The sequence below is a fragment of the Nyctereutes procyonoides genome, unplaced genomic scaffold (assembly GCF_905146905.1).
Source record: "Nyctereutes procyonoides isolate TBG_1078 unplaced genomic scaffold, NYPRO_anot_genome, whole genome shotgun sequence".
In the NCBI taxonomy this organism is placed as follows: domain Eukaryota; kingdom Metazoa; phylum Chordata; class Mammalia; order Carnivora; family Canidae; genus Nyctereutes; species Nyctereutes procyonoides.
Genome location: NW_026575139.1, coordinates 8,388,328 through 8,402,071, shown reverse-complemented (window position 1 = coordinate 8,402,071; position 13,744 = coordinate 8,388,328). Strand labels below are relative to the sequence as shown.

At 51.5% G+C, this 13,744-nt stretch overlaps 1 protein-coding gene across 3 annotated transcripts in view; it reads right to left on the bottom strand.

The window, feature by feature from the left end:
• CLMN (calmin) overlaps positions 1-13,744 on the bottom strand; it is a 107,075-nt gene that overhangs the window by 21,808 nt on the left and 71,523 nt on the right. For all 3 annotated transcript variants that reach the window (XR_008661712.1, XM_055304466.1, XM_055304467.1), the window contains exons 2-4: positions 11,856-11,917; positions 6,614-6,709; positions 3,981-4,064 (exon numbers count right to left, since the gene is read on the bottom strand). Coding sequence is in view for 2 of the 3 variants with exons in the window: in XM_055304466.1 (XP_055160441.1) it covers positions 3,981-4,064; positions 6,614-6,709; positions 11,856-11,917 (242 nt within the window). In the remaining variant the exon portion in view is untranslated. The remainder of the gene's footprint in view (positions 1-3,980; positions 4,065-6,613; positions 6,710-11,855; positions 11,918-13,744) is intronic.

Sequence of the window (13,744 nt, the reverse complement as noted above, 5' to 3'; positions counted from 1 at the left end):
TAAGGCTTATACCCTGAGTATCTGCATCATTACAAAATATCCTGCTTAAAATGCATCTATTATAGAAACCTTTAGGGGATTAACGTATTTATTGAACTATGTTCTGACCACAGGATGATGCATTCAGTGAATCCCTAAGGCACTGGTTTCTTTTCTTTTTTCTTTTTTTTTTCAGTTGTTTTTATTTTTAACTGTTCATCCCATCAAGAGGCACTGGTTTTCAAAGTGTGCTCTCTGGGCCAAGGGCAACAGCATGGCCCGTGATTTGGTTAGAATGCAAATTCTCTCCTAGTCCCCCTGAATCAGGAAGGCCGAGAGTAGGGCCCGGCCACCTGCATTTGAACCAGCGCTCCAGGTGGTTCTCTGATGTGCACTCAGGTTTGAGGCCCACTGGCCCTCATTTTATCCTGCAAACAGAGTCTGAGCACACAGATCGGGCACCTGCGCATTCTGTCAAGGGCTGGAGATAAACTCAAGAGTTTGGGAGCCACACTGGCCTCTGGCACATTTGCTTCTTCCTTCATAATTCCTTTACAAAAGTAAAAACCATACTTTGGGGGCAGAGGAGAAATAAAGGCGGTCAAGGTCTCCTCTCAAATCCTCCCTCCAAAGTCCTGCCAGGAGACCCGGGAAAGCAAGCACGAGGAGGGCATCTCGCACAAATGCTCCTTTCTCCCTTTCCCTCGGGTCTTCTACAACTGTTCCACCCTCATCTCAGATCCTATCAGTTTGTCAGGGGTTTCCGACAACCCCACCTGTAGGGCCCAGCTCTCCTAACCAGGGGAGAGGCTCCCGAGTTCCCTGGCTCAGGTCGCTCTTGCAGAGGGTATATGACTCGCTCCTCGCCGGCAGGCTGGAGCCAGGAAGGAAGCTGTCGATGTTGTGAATAACACGGCAGATCAAATTCAGGCCCAGGGTTCCCTCCCCACCTGTCCCCCGGGATGGATCACCTGCCATCGGCGGCCTGCTGTCTCCCGAGCCCCTGCACTGACAGCCCCCTCCGTCCCGGAGGCTCATGCACTCGTCCGGGTGTGGGGAGATTAAAGAGGTCAAGGTGACCATCTCCGCCTCCACTCCCACCTGGAGGAAGCCGAGCGTGGCTCTCGGAGCTGAGCTTTATGGGAAACCTTCCAAAGCCAGAAAATGATAGGGCTGCCTTGTCGGGAGACACTGGTCCACACTGGTGACCAGCCCCGGAGGGTGACCGAGGCCAGGCCTTCCTGCCTTAGCTGTGGCTTCCCCAGTGCCACACCTGCACGGGGCTGGTCCTACCTGCACGGCCCACCAGCCTGGCTGCCCACTGCTGGCCACTGGTGTTCACCCCTAAGGGATCGTGACCACCCAACCCCCCCCTCCCGTTTGCCCCTGGCGTGACATGCACCTTGCTGTGCACGTGAGGCCTCTTCCATCAGACCCTAAGCTCCTTGAAGGCGCCGACATGCTTCTAATGCAGCTGTGTGTCCCCAACGCTGAACACAACCCCAGGCCCATGGAAGACGCTTGGTCAAGATGCCCCCAAGGGCTGCTGGAAGCAAACCCACTATCTACGGTGCCTACATTCCAGGCCCATCAACGCGGGGCAGCTGACGCAGCAGGAAAGTGGTTAGGGGTCAACCAGCAGGGAGGAAGAGCGATGAATATTCCAGGCATCTGTTCTAAGGTTCTATGTTATCAGAGAAACAATGGCCCCTTTGGGATGAGAGGGGACACTGCTCGGTGCTCCCTTCCAGGAGCAGAGATGCAGGGGGCAGGGAGATGGCCAGAGCAGGTGTTCACAGAGCCCTCGCCCAGGGCCGGGGCACTTGGTTAAACTCCACCGGGCTGGGCACACTTGATCCTCAAGGCTCTGAGCTATGGCGTGGTGCTTTTATTATTTCCATTTTATAGATGAGGGAAGTGAGGCCCCGAGAGTCGGCCTAATTTTCCCAGGTTGGAAGCCTGACACGTGTGCTCCAGGACCTGTGCTCTGAACCATACAGAGGCGCAGAGGCCAAGGTGAGGCCAATGCTGGGGACAGGCCAGCCATTTTCATGAGTATGTGATGTACTTTTTGAAAAAACAGCCTGGGGAGCCTAGGTGGTTAGGCTGGTTGAGTGTCCGACTCGTGATTTCAGCTCAGGTCATGATCTCAGGGTCGTGGGATCAAGCCCCATGTTGGGCTCCGTGCTCAGTGGGGAGCCTGCTTGAGATTCTCACCCTCACCCTCTGCCCTTCCCCGCCCCAAGCGTGTGCCCTTGCTCTCTCTCTAAAATAAATAAATCTCTAAAAAAAATCCCAGCTTTATTGAAACATAACTCACACTGCATTCCATTCACTCGCGTATGGTATATCAGTCAATGGTTTTGGCTTATTCTTGGATGTATGCACCACCCGTCACCACAATTTGAGAATATATTCATCACCTCGAAAAGAGAACCCATGCTCTTTAACTATCACCATGTCCCCCATGAACTTCAGCAGCAATGAATCTATTTTCTGACTCGAAGTTCCCCAGTGTTGGACTTTTCCTAGTAACGGAATCAAAGAATAAGCGCTCCTCTGTATCTGACTTCCTTCACGTGGCATCATGTTTTCAAGATTCGACCATGTTGTACCCCAATCTTTTTTTCACGGCCAAATAATATTCCATTGTGTGGATAGACCCTATTTTGTTCATCCATTCACTGGCTGATGGATACTTGAGTTGCCTTCACTTTTTAAAAAAAAAGATTTATTTTAGAGAGAGAGAGAGAGAGAGAGAGAGAAGGGGGCGGGGCGGAGGGAGAGAAAATCCTAAGCACATTCCACACTGAATGTGGATCCCAACACGGGGCTCGATTCCAGGACCCCAAGATCATGACCTGAGCTGAAATCAAGAGTCAGCCGCTTAACCCACTGAGCCACCCAAGGCGCCCAAGTTGCCTCCACCTTTTGGCTGTTGTGAATGATGCTGCTGTAAACTGCCCTATGCCTTTTGGCTGCCACCATCTGAACTTCTTCCTGTGTCTGGAGCTTTCCCCACAGTATGGCAGGCAGAGCCTACCTCTTTCAGAAGCCAAACGTGCTTTCCCTCCCTCGTGGCAGTGGAGACATGGGTGGGATCCAGGTATGGGAGCCCAGGCCTTCGACTCTCAATGTGTAACACTGAGAGTTCAGGCGAGGGGCTGTGACGGGGGCAGGAATGTCCTTCTCCCAGGGGCAGTGGCAGCCCTGTGCGCACGGGTCCCTGTCTTCTGGGGAGGCGGGCTCTGCAGTGGTCCCGGCACCTCGCATCCCTGGATTCCCTCCCTGACTCCTCAGTCTAGCAAGACGTTCTGTGCGCTACTCGGCATCCCTTCAACACTTTCCTTTCCTGCGTACGGCAGCCAAGGTCAGCCTCTGTTGCTTACCATTAAGAACCCCGGGTGAGTCACACCTGATGAAGTTCTACCGCACACGCCAACACGGTGGGCAAGCCGAGGGCTTTTTACCTCTGGTGAAACTTAATGGAAGAGGAGCTCTGGAAATTTCATCCCTCCAAGACCGTCTCATCCCACTTTTGTTTTTTTTTTGTTTTGTTTTTGTTTTGTTTTGTTTTTCATCCCACTTTTGAAGGACATGAAGCAGAGCTCAAAACACAGAGCTAACAAATCTAGAACGTTACTTGCTAAGAGAAAGCCCCCCACTGCAGCACGCTCTCTGCACTGCGATTCAAAGGGATAAAGAAGAAAATGTGAACTGCTGATGGGCGGGGGTCCGGCCTGCTGGTCTGCCCTTCCCATAGCCGGGTGCCCCTCAGAGTTGGCGGCCAGATGGGACAGGGAGCGGCGGGCAGGGAGTCAGGGACCATCCCTCCAGCCCAAGGATTACCGGAGTGAGTCCCACTACATTTAAATTTAAATTTGACCAATTTAGCAGGGTCCCCCTTGGCACGCTTCTCCTGTGACTGGCACTCAACTTCAAACGCTGCCCCCCTCCTCGCAAGAAAAGCGGTGTTACCACGATGTGTTCCAAATACTTACATTGCTATCTTCCAAAAACTTAAGTGCTTTCGCTATGTTGTTCAACCGGAAAATACGATGGGATGAGGATTTGTATTCGTGCAGCTGGAACACAGAACAGAGCAAACCCGAAGTGAATCCGACGGAGGCGCTCAATGCCCGGCGGTGCGGTGGGGTGTGCCTCTGTCTTTACCTTTTTCTCATTAGTCTCAGGAGAAAGTTAGGGGCTTGCAGCTGAACCCCACCCCTTCTTTCTGGTCCTTGGGACTTAATTCACTGGAGTTGGTGAGTGGGGGAAGGGCGCCCTGGCAGGTTAAACAGGGGACAGACAGATTTGTCAAATTTTTCTCTCTGACGCGGCTCCTGGCCTAGGTGTTCTTCGTCCTCCAGAGATCTCCAGGGATGTGTTCTCCCGGCCACGCTGACAGTTTTGTCAGGCAGGGAGCATCAGCTGGGGTGTCCCCACAGCTGCTAAATCATCCGACAAGTCCCTCCTGCCAACAGCAGATGTTTCTGTTTTCTGCCAGGAGCCTCGTGGACAGTTGTCCCAGGTTGGAGAGAGAGGCAGACAGACAGATAGGCAGAGGGAGAGACAGAGACAGATTGAGACAGAGAGAGGGAGACACAGAGAGACAGAGATGGAGAGAGAGAGAAAGAGAGAGAGAGAGATGCTTGCAGGAGCTAGAACTCTGACAAAGGTAGCGGAGTATCCCGAGGAAGCTCCTCCTGACCCGGAGCTACTCCAGATGACGGTTTACATTACAAGGCAAACCAGTGGTGTCAGCTCCGCCAGCCGGGAACTCCAGCCAAGCCAGTGGGTAAGCAGAGGCCTGCTCTTGTCTGGGCTCCAAAATCAAAGACCACCCCCAACAGAGGCCCAGCACGGCCATGGTATCTATCAACCAGGGCCTGGACGCCAAGTAGGAGCTGGTGTTGCTGGGAACACAGAACAAGGAACCAGGATATACTTTTTCAGGACGCCTATTGGGGACTGTGCTGCTGGCTCATTGTCAGACCCACTAAGGAGCCAAATGCTATTTTTACTGCCACAGGTCCACCCTTTGTGAGAGTTCATTATGTGACTTGGTTCAGTCCACTCAACACCCCCGCCCCCCCGCCCGCAATAGTAGCTAACGGAAATTCCCATTTTGCTTTTGGGAAGGGTCAAGGGGCATGACAAGGTTCCAGCTACATTAGATCTGAAAGTAGGATGGGCTCTTGACTTTAAACCTACAATTAAAAATTGTTCTGGAGAGGTCCACACTGGCTGAGCTCTGGGCCAGTAGACCTGTGATCCGCGGCTACGCCTTTGCCTTCGCCACAATGGGGCATGGAGGCCACATCAAACACTAGACTGTAGTGTGTGGTTTTGAGACATCACCACCACTGGCATTTTGGCCAGGTCACTGTGCCCCCTCAGTGGACATCTGGCCACGTCAAGTGACATTTATGGCTATCACACCTAGGGGTGCTACTGGCATCCAGTGCATAGAGACCAAGGATGCTGTTACCTATTCTGCAATGCCTAGGACAGCTCCCATGACAGAGCTGTTAGACCCAAAATGTCAACAGCGTTGGGGACCCCTGCTCTGGGAAGGAGAGAGAGAGGACAGACCTGTGCACAGCAGACCCACACAACATGGACAGGTATGGCGGAGATCCAAAGTGGAATGAACCTCGAGCTAAGCTGGTTCAGTTCAATGTGTCCTATCGTGGTCGCCCCTTAGATGAGGTCTCACTTTCCAAGACCACAGTCAGCTGTGGTCTAAAGCAGATGACCCTCCTTCTGATGTGCGGTCAGAGGGTTAGTGGTGGCCTCACACTAGGTCACTTGCCTACGTCATTCCCCTCACTTCCTCTCATCACGTGGACATGATATCGTCTCACATTGTCCCAAGAAGAAGGGTGAGGAGAGGACGATAAGGTATTTGGAGAGAGGGAGAGTCCATATTCACATAATTTATTCTTAATTTAATATATTTTTTGACATCCACATAATTTTTATAATAGTATGTGGTTATATAATTGTTCCATTTTATTATTAGTTACCCTTGTGAATCTCTTACTGTGAATCTTTAATTTCTGAATTAAACTTCATCATAGGGATGTGTGTATGGGAAAGCACATAGCATAGATGGGGTTCGGTACTGTCTGCAGTTTCAGGCAACTGCTGGGGGTCTTGGCATGTATCCTCTGCAGGTAAGGGGGAATGACTATACTTATAAGAAGGTTCTAGAAGCCAGCAGTTGTTTTAGCCTCAGGTGGATAATAGAATTTAGTTAGTAAGATGCCTTTCCCCTCCATCTTCCTGATTCTTGGCTATTGTTCTAGTTCATGTAACAGCTGGAGAGCTAAAGTTTAATGATCTAGTTTCAATCTTTACCCTTTACAGACTCCCAGAAAACACCGAGCATTTATTTATTTACATACTAAAGTATATTTACTTATTTTAAAAAAAGGACACTGCTTAGTTATACCTGATTCTATCAGTCTTGGGTCACTGAGAAAGGAATGTCACCCTTCCACGTTTCTGGTCACAGGATCACGCATGGTCAGGTACGTGTACCTATATCCAAGGGTGTACTGAACACTAACCTCCAGCAGTGTTTTCCTTTGCATTTTATGCCTCCCTGACCCTTCCGTGACATACGTACCAGATTTCGCCCAGACAGGACTTCTAACAAAGCCATTAGGATTTTGCCATCTTGTATATCAACGAATAAATCTTTCACTTCTAGAGGAGGGTTGCACTGTGGAAGAAGGAGAGGAAAGAAGCCCATGAGTGGTCTGTGTAATCCACCAAACTGTACCCGGGCTGCAGGTCTCCCCCAAGGGATGACTTGTACACATCTAGATCTGTGTACAAGCAGCCCCTGGGGCAGCCCCTGGGATGGAGGGTGGGCTGGCAAGCCGTGGAGGACACTCGGCACCAGACGGCCCATCACTCAAGTGGCCCTGAGGACCCTTGGGACCCTGAGATCTGAGGACCCCTTCCCCCAATCACATTACATCCACACTTCCCCCTAAGGGGAGGAAGAAAGGGCATGTCTTGGTCATAGCCCTCCATAGAAGAAAATAATTCCAGCAGGACTCCCATGAAATTACCCTAGTATAAGCCCTTCACTTCAAGTCCTCAAAGAGGCTAGGTGACATGCCCCGCGTTTGGTCAGATCAGCTCTTTAGTACAATCAGTCCTGGCTTTTTTTTTTTTTCTTTCTTTCTTTTTCTTTCTTTTTTAAGATGTTATTTATTCATTCATGAGAGACACACAGAGAGAGGCAGAGACACAGGCAGAGGGAGAAGCAGGCTCCCTCTGGGGAGCCCAACATGAGATTCTGGGACCCCGGAATCACGCCCTCAGCAGAATGCAGATGCTCAACCGCCGAGCCACCCGGATGCCCCAGTCCTGTTTCTTCATCAGGACTCACTGGCTGCCCACAGGGGTTATGCAGACCTGTGCCACGATGGCAGGACCCTGGGCCGATGACCCTCTGGGCCTCAGTGCCAGGAGTTAGCAGGACTCCCTCGCCTCCAACACCGCTCCATCTCTCTATATGACCTCCCTGAGGTACCAGTTGACACTTCGTCAATATTCAGTCCAATTCTGGAGACTTGGGCAGATGTGGGACCTTTGGTAGAGGAAGCTGGGAAGGTGGCTAGTGTGTGTGACTCGGCTGTGGGGCACAGGAGCCAGCCAGACAGGCCGCTGGCCCACAGAGTGGCTGGATGGCTGGGTGAGGAGGAGAATCTATTCCTCCCCACCGGGTTTGTAGGCCTGGTAGGGACTCACAGGTTGGGAGGCTGATTTACCTGTGTTATGTTCATGTTTGTTTATATGTTTAGCCACAAAAGTCACACGTGCCCATTATTACAAACTCATGACAATTTGGTAAAAAAGCCAATGAGCATTCTGAGTATCACTCCCGCTGTTCCTGCACAAAATCCAGGCTTCTTGAGGTGAACCAACGTTTTCTCAAGATGCACTTTTTACCTGTTCTGCTAAGAATCAAGGGAGTTAGATGTACCTGAGTTCAAATCCAGGTTCTACCCTCAACAGGGATGGGGCCTTGGGTATTTTCTTTAATCTTCCGGGGCCTGAGTGTCCTGGTCGGCAAGGTCTCAGAGCACAGGGGCTAAAATGAAGTCATGTTGTGCAGGGAAGGTGCCCGGCACTGCACCTGCCTTCCCAGATCAGTGCGTCCGTAAAACCAGCTCATTAAGCGGCTTCTTTCCTACAGCGTCTTGGGGTTCCCCCTGTAGGTAGGCATTTCAGCCTGGGGGGTGTATGTTTCCCAGCCATAAGTGGTACAAAGGACATGCCCTTAGCACAGGGAACAGCCCTGAACTACTCTCTCTCTGCCCTATTTGCTTCTCTTTCTGGGTTTCCGGGGTCGGCTCCAGTTCACTTAAGCTCCTGCCTCTCCCTGAGGGGAAGAGGCAAGTCTGCTCACATGACCAGGGTGTGAAGGAGGCCTGCATGGGAAGAGCTGGAGGCTGCCCTGGCTTTCCTCTCTGGGCCTAGACCCGGAGAGATCCAGTGTCTAGGTGAACTGGCACCACGCTGTGTCCACCAAGAAAGAGTCTGGCTGGACGTGTGGCCTGGCGCTCCCAGGGCTGCCTGGAACTTGTCAGTTGGATGCTCCTGCAGGGGTTTTCCAAACTGTGTTTCCTGGAACCCTAGACTGGAATGGGAGCAGCTTCACGGTACCCTGTGGGGACCCAGGGGTGTTGAGGAGTCAGATCCACTGCACCCCTCCCTCCCTGCTTGGATCAGAGAGGCTCAGCTCTCCCTGGCCTTACTTCAGGCCAGCTTGATAATAGCCCTTTCAACACACTATGATTAGAATTTATACTGTACAGAATCTTGGGGAACGGGCTCCAGAAACATGCATTTTAAATTAGCCTACCCCCAGCATGAATTCTCGGTTGACCTTTGGTAGTGGGGCTTTTGGCAACCTTAGAACAGGTGGGCAGGGTGCTCTCTGTGCTCCTGGGTACGATGAATGAGGTGTTCACATAGGAGACAGGACTTGGGGTGCAGGTGGCAGCTGTAAACCAGCCAGAGGCCCGGGGACGTGGAAAGTCTGAGAAACACAGAGGAGTTGTGGTCTGGGCACCCTTTCCCTCCGGGAAGGCCTCCTTCCCACGATAGCTCTGGAGGGTCCGCGTGTTCTTTTGTATTTTTTTATTTTTTATTAAGGAAGGTGGCATTTCCTTACCCCTTATACGAGCCCCCTGACCCCCAGTTAGTCCGAACCCAGACCAATTCCTCCCACAGGTGCACAGACAAGAGATCTGCTTCAGGGGCAGCAGACTTTGAACTGAAAGGCCAATTATTTTCTTTGCAAACTCCCACAGCTCCTTGGGCACATTCCGCTCGGAACAGGATGGCATCGGGTTACCGAGGCTCTCGCGGAACTGTTATTCCTGCTAATGCGAGGCAGAAAAACGTGACGCCCCAACAGAACACCCCCTGATCGATGGACTAACAGATTTCCAGTCACCAGCCCTGGCCGCCAAGCCTCGCGAGCCGAGCCGAGCCCCGAGAGTAATTTCCACCGACGGTGTCTGCAGGAGCCTCGGCGGCAGCAGCAAACGGGGCCTTGGCCCGCGTCCACGCGGCCCGATGGCAGCAGGAGACATTGAACCCGCTCCAGCGAAAACACGGCGCGGGCCCCAAACGTTCCGCGGGCTTCATGGGATCGGTATGGCCGGGTAAACAGCACCCCCAGGGCTTTCTTCATGATCTAACTCCTTCGGTAAATGAAGGAATTATTCCAGAAGCCCGAGACTCCGTAAATATCTCTGACAGCCTTCAAATTGTAGTTAAGCCCAAGTCCCCGAGGGGTTCCTGGGTTTCCTTGACATGAAAGGTTGGTCTTGAAAGTCTCAAGGTTGGAAACAGGGCTGTTAATTTTGCCCTGTTTATTAGGCATCGGTTTCAGGTGCTATCTGATTTATCCCCCGAGCGGGGCTCCCCACCTGCCCCGAAGACGGGACGGGAGCACGGCCAAGGGGACCATCCCTGATCCAACGGGCGCGGACCCAGGCCCGGCTGAGGCCGGCGAGCCAGGGCGCGGGCATCTGCTGCGTTACCCTCTGTCCTTGCCTCTATTTATTTTTCAATTAAAAAGCAAGCAAGCAAGCTGCCATGGCGACAGGAGGAATTTCCAGCTACCCTGACACACATCAGGCATTAATTTAGGAGTTCCGCGAACTCAGATTGGGGGAACGGGTTTTCCTTTTTTTTGCTCCCCCCCAAAAATAACACTTGGCTTTATGAGCCTTGCCGAAAACGCACCAATAGTCAAAACAACTGGCAAGTGATTTATAACGCTTTATCCCGGGCAGCTCGGGAGCCCTCCTGGGTCCGGGGGACCCCACTGCGCAGATGTGGAACCGAGGTGTGGGTGGTCAGGGCCTGCTCGGGGGAAATCGTGCAGGCCCAAAGGTAAACTGCACGAATTGGAATTTTGGTCAAGAGCTGCACTTCCGAAAACCACAATTATTTTCTTGGCCATATCATGATTTCCTCCATGAACCTTTCTTCTGGGTTAACCCTACAGGCAGGCAGTAGTTGCTCTTGTACCTTCTAGGAGTAGAGGAGAGAAGAAACCCCACAAACCCGGCCTCCGGGTGGAAGTGGAGGGCTTGAACACTACCAGCTTTACCCGGAAATGTGGCCGGCCACATCTAGCGGGGGATCCACATAGCGGAATTTAAGAAGAAATGATGGGAGGGAAAGGAATCCTGATGAATCCCTGTCTCTTGGAGAGACAACTCCTCTCTCGTCCCCCAGTCCAGGGCAATGTTCCCTATCTTGGGGGCTAACTGGTGTGAGTGGAGGGCTCGGAGGGCTCAGATTTCTGCACCGTGCTATTTATCCACTCTACGACCCGCCCTTTCCTCTGGTGCTCATCCTTGTCTGTTTTTCAGGAGCCCATTCAGCCTTCACGGTGAGTGTGCACGAAAAGCTGGCAGACAGGGGATCCCTGAGTGGCGCGGCGGTTTGGCGCGATCCTGGAGACCCGGGATCGAATCCCACGTCGGGCTCCCGGTGCATGGAGCCTGCTTCTCCCTCTGCCTATGTCTCTGCCTCTCTCTCTTTCTCTCTCTGTGACTATCATAAATAAATAAAAATTTAAAAAAATTTAAAAAGAAAAGCTGGCAGACAAAAACGCAATTCCAAACTGCCTGGCCACAGCATGTCAGAAAGAAAGAAAACGGGGAAAAGAAGTTGAATGCCAAGTTGAATATGCCGGAAGAGCTTCCCTCGTGGTGGTTGCAGGAAAACCATTTCGGCCTCAAAGCTTCTCTCCTCGTTGGTAACGGGAGGGGTGATGAGGGTTGTCCCAGGGACGGAAGCGGACGTGTGACGTGCTAAAGCAGGGCCTGATGTGCCCAAAGGGGGCAGGTCATATACTTGGTAGGTAGCACAATTATGTGATTAACAAGGGAATCTGGCTTTGCTAAAAGGTGTTGAGTTCTTGCATAAATCAATCCCAAATACCTACAGATGACGGCTCTCATGCCCAGAGTCTCCTACTATCCCCCCAGGACTGGAAGCCCAGCTCTATCCCCACCCCAGTCCCTGCGTCCATGGAAGCCTTTGGGGTGCTCGACGACGAATGTCTCCTCATGTTTGCTCATTGATTCCTGTTTAAAGATAGATCCTCTCCTTCCCCACTGGAGTGATCTCCCCACGAAGGCAGAGCCATGTCGTACTTATGTCTGGGTTCCCGACACAGAGCCTGACACTTGGCAGTGAAATATACTCATATGCTAGTGAATGCACGAATAAACACAGAGCCATCACTTCCCCCACGCCGCACCCCCGAATTGCACACCGAGACACACCAATCTCTCACTTAACAAGAACCCAAGCGCCCTGCTTACCTTCTCTAGATGTAGATTTACCCATCGCGTAAAGGTCCTCTTCTGCACATTTTCTCTCTCAACTGAAAACAAAGAAATGCTGTTAGCTGGATGAACTGAAATCCGTGCAAAATGCTGCCCTACTCTTCCCCAAGGGGGATCCAGGTGGGCGGCAGGCGGACCCGGGAGATCCCCTGTGGAAGTGAAGCCCATCCCAGAAGGGGTCCACAATGACTTGCATGGTGCCTAGAATCCATTTCTTTCCAGCCCAACTCCATAACCTCTTAGTGAGAATAAATAACCATGAATTCAGACACACACGTGTTCTTTCAGATAGGAAAACAGGGAGCACCTGCCCAACGTCACATGACCAGCAAGGTCATTCCCATTTCACAGATGAAGAAACAGAGGGACAAGCAGCTAATACGCAGCCAAGCTGGGACTTGAAGCTGGATCCCGTGTGTTTCCCACTTGCTGCTGAGCTCTGTGGCCTTAGCGGGCTTGGTGCCCTAGGACCCGGACCACGGGTGGAGATGCCAGCGCCTAGGTCTGGGTGCTCGCTGGCCTGTGGCAGCAGTGTCCCCCCCCCCCCACCGCAAAGCTCAGGCTGCTACACCCCGCAGGAAGCTTCCTTGAAATGTCTGAGCCAGATGACTCCTGAATTACTAAGTCCTGGATTTCAACATATTGGAAGAACGTATCACATATGCTTAAAATCACTCGTTTCTTTAGCCATAAGTAAATGGGAGGCAATTTATCTCTTGGGGGAGCAGAGGGGCTACGGTTTTCTGTAACGACTGTGGTTCTTTTTCCCTCTCAGTCTCATTATTAGGTAGATAGTGGTGCCCATAAATCAAATTTTAATATTGTGGCTTTCAATCTTTTTAATTGAAGAGCCAGCAGACAGTAATTATGCACATAACTACTTTTTTTTTTTTTTACTCATTTTCCTCCTCTTCTGAAAGGAAAGGTCACTTAGCAAGCAGGCGTAGGAATTAAAGATCTAATTCCAGTAAACTGTGTTTTGTGGGCAGAGAGAAGGAAAGGAAAGGAACTTGAAAGAAATGAGGGAGGGAGGGGGCATCTGCTGAGGGCCATGAGCTAGAGTCTCAGAGCTTTCCAGAAGACTGGAGAGCACGCTGCCTCCAGGCCCCACTTGGGACCTTTCTGCCAGAATATAGGTGTTGCAATAGCTCAGCGGCCGTCCCTCTGTGGACGGCATTTGGCAGTTTACGGTTTTTCACTGTGACAAGCAGTGTGGCAGCGAACATCCTTGCACAAGTGCCCTGCTGAGTGGTTCTTTGTGCACAAGCGTATGAATATACGTCTCATGCCTGACAACTAAAACTGTGGAACTGCAGGGTCTTAGTGGTAGGCACATTTAAAATTTTAATAGCTACTTCCAAATTGCCCTCCCAAAAGGCCGCCCCGGTTTATACTTTCACCCCCACCTGTCTTTAAACAAGTTTATGGGATTGTAAAGTATTTACACACACATTCAAACACTCAGGCTGGTTTCTCCATATGGCTTCAGAGAGAGAGCAAAGTACGTCCCCTGAAACAGAAGTGCATTCAGTGAAAGCCTGAGAGAACCTGGTTTGGACTGTTGGCTTAACGATGCGGAAGGGTACAAAAGAGGAAGTGGGTGTCTGTGAGTCTATATATGCCTCATGTATCCATCCCCGCATCCATCTGTCCATCCATCTATCCTTCCATTCATCCAACCATCCATCCATCCATCCATCCATCCATCCTCCCCCCATGCATCCCTCCGTCCATTCATCCATCCAAACAACCATGTATCTATCCATCCATCCTTCCACCCATGCATGCATTCATCCTTCCATCCTTCTGTCCATCCATACAACCATGCATCTATCCATCCATGCATCCATCCTTCCATCCAACCA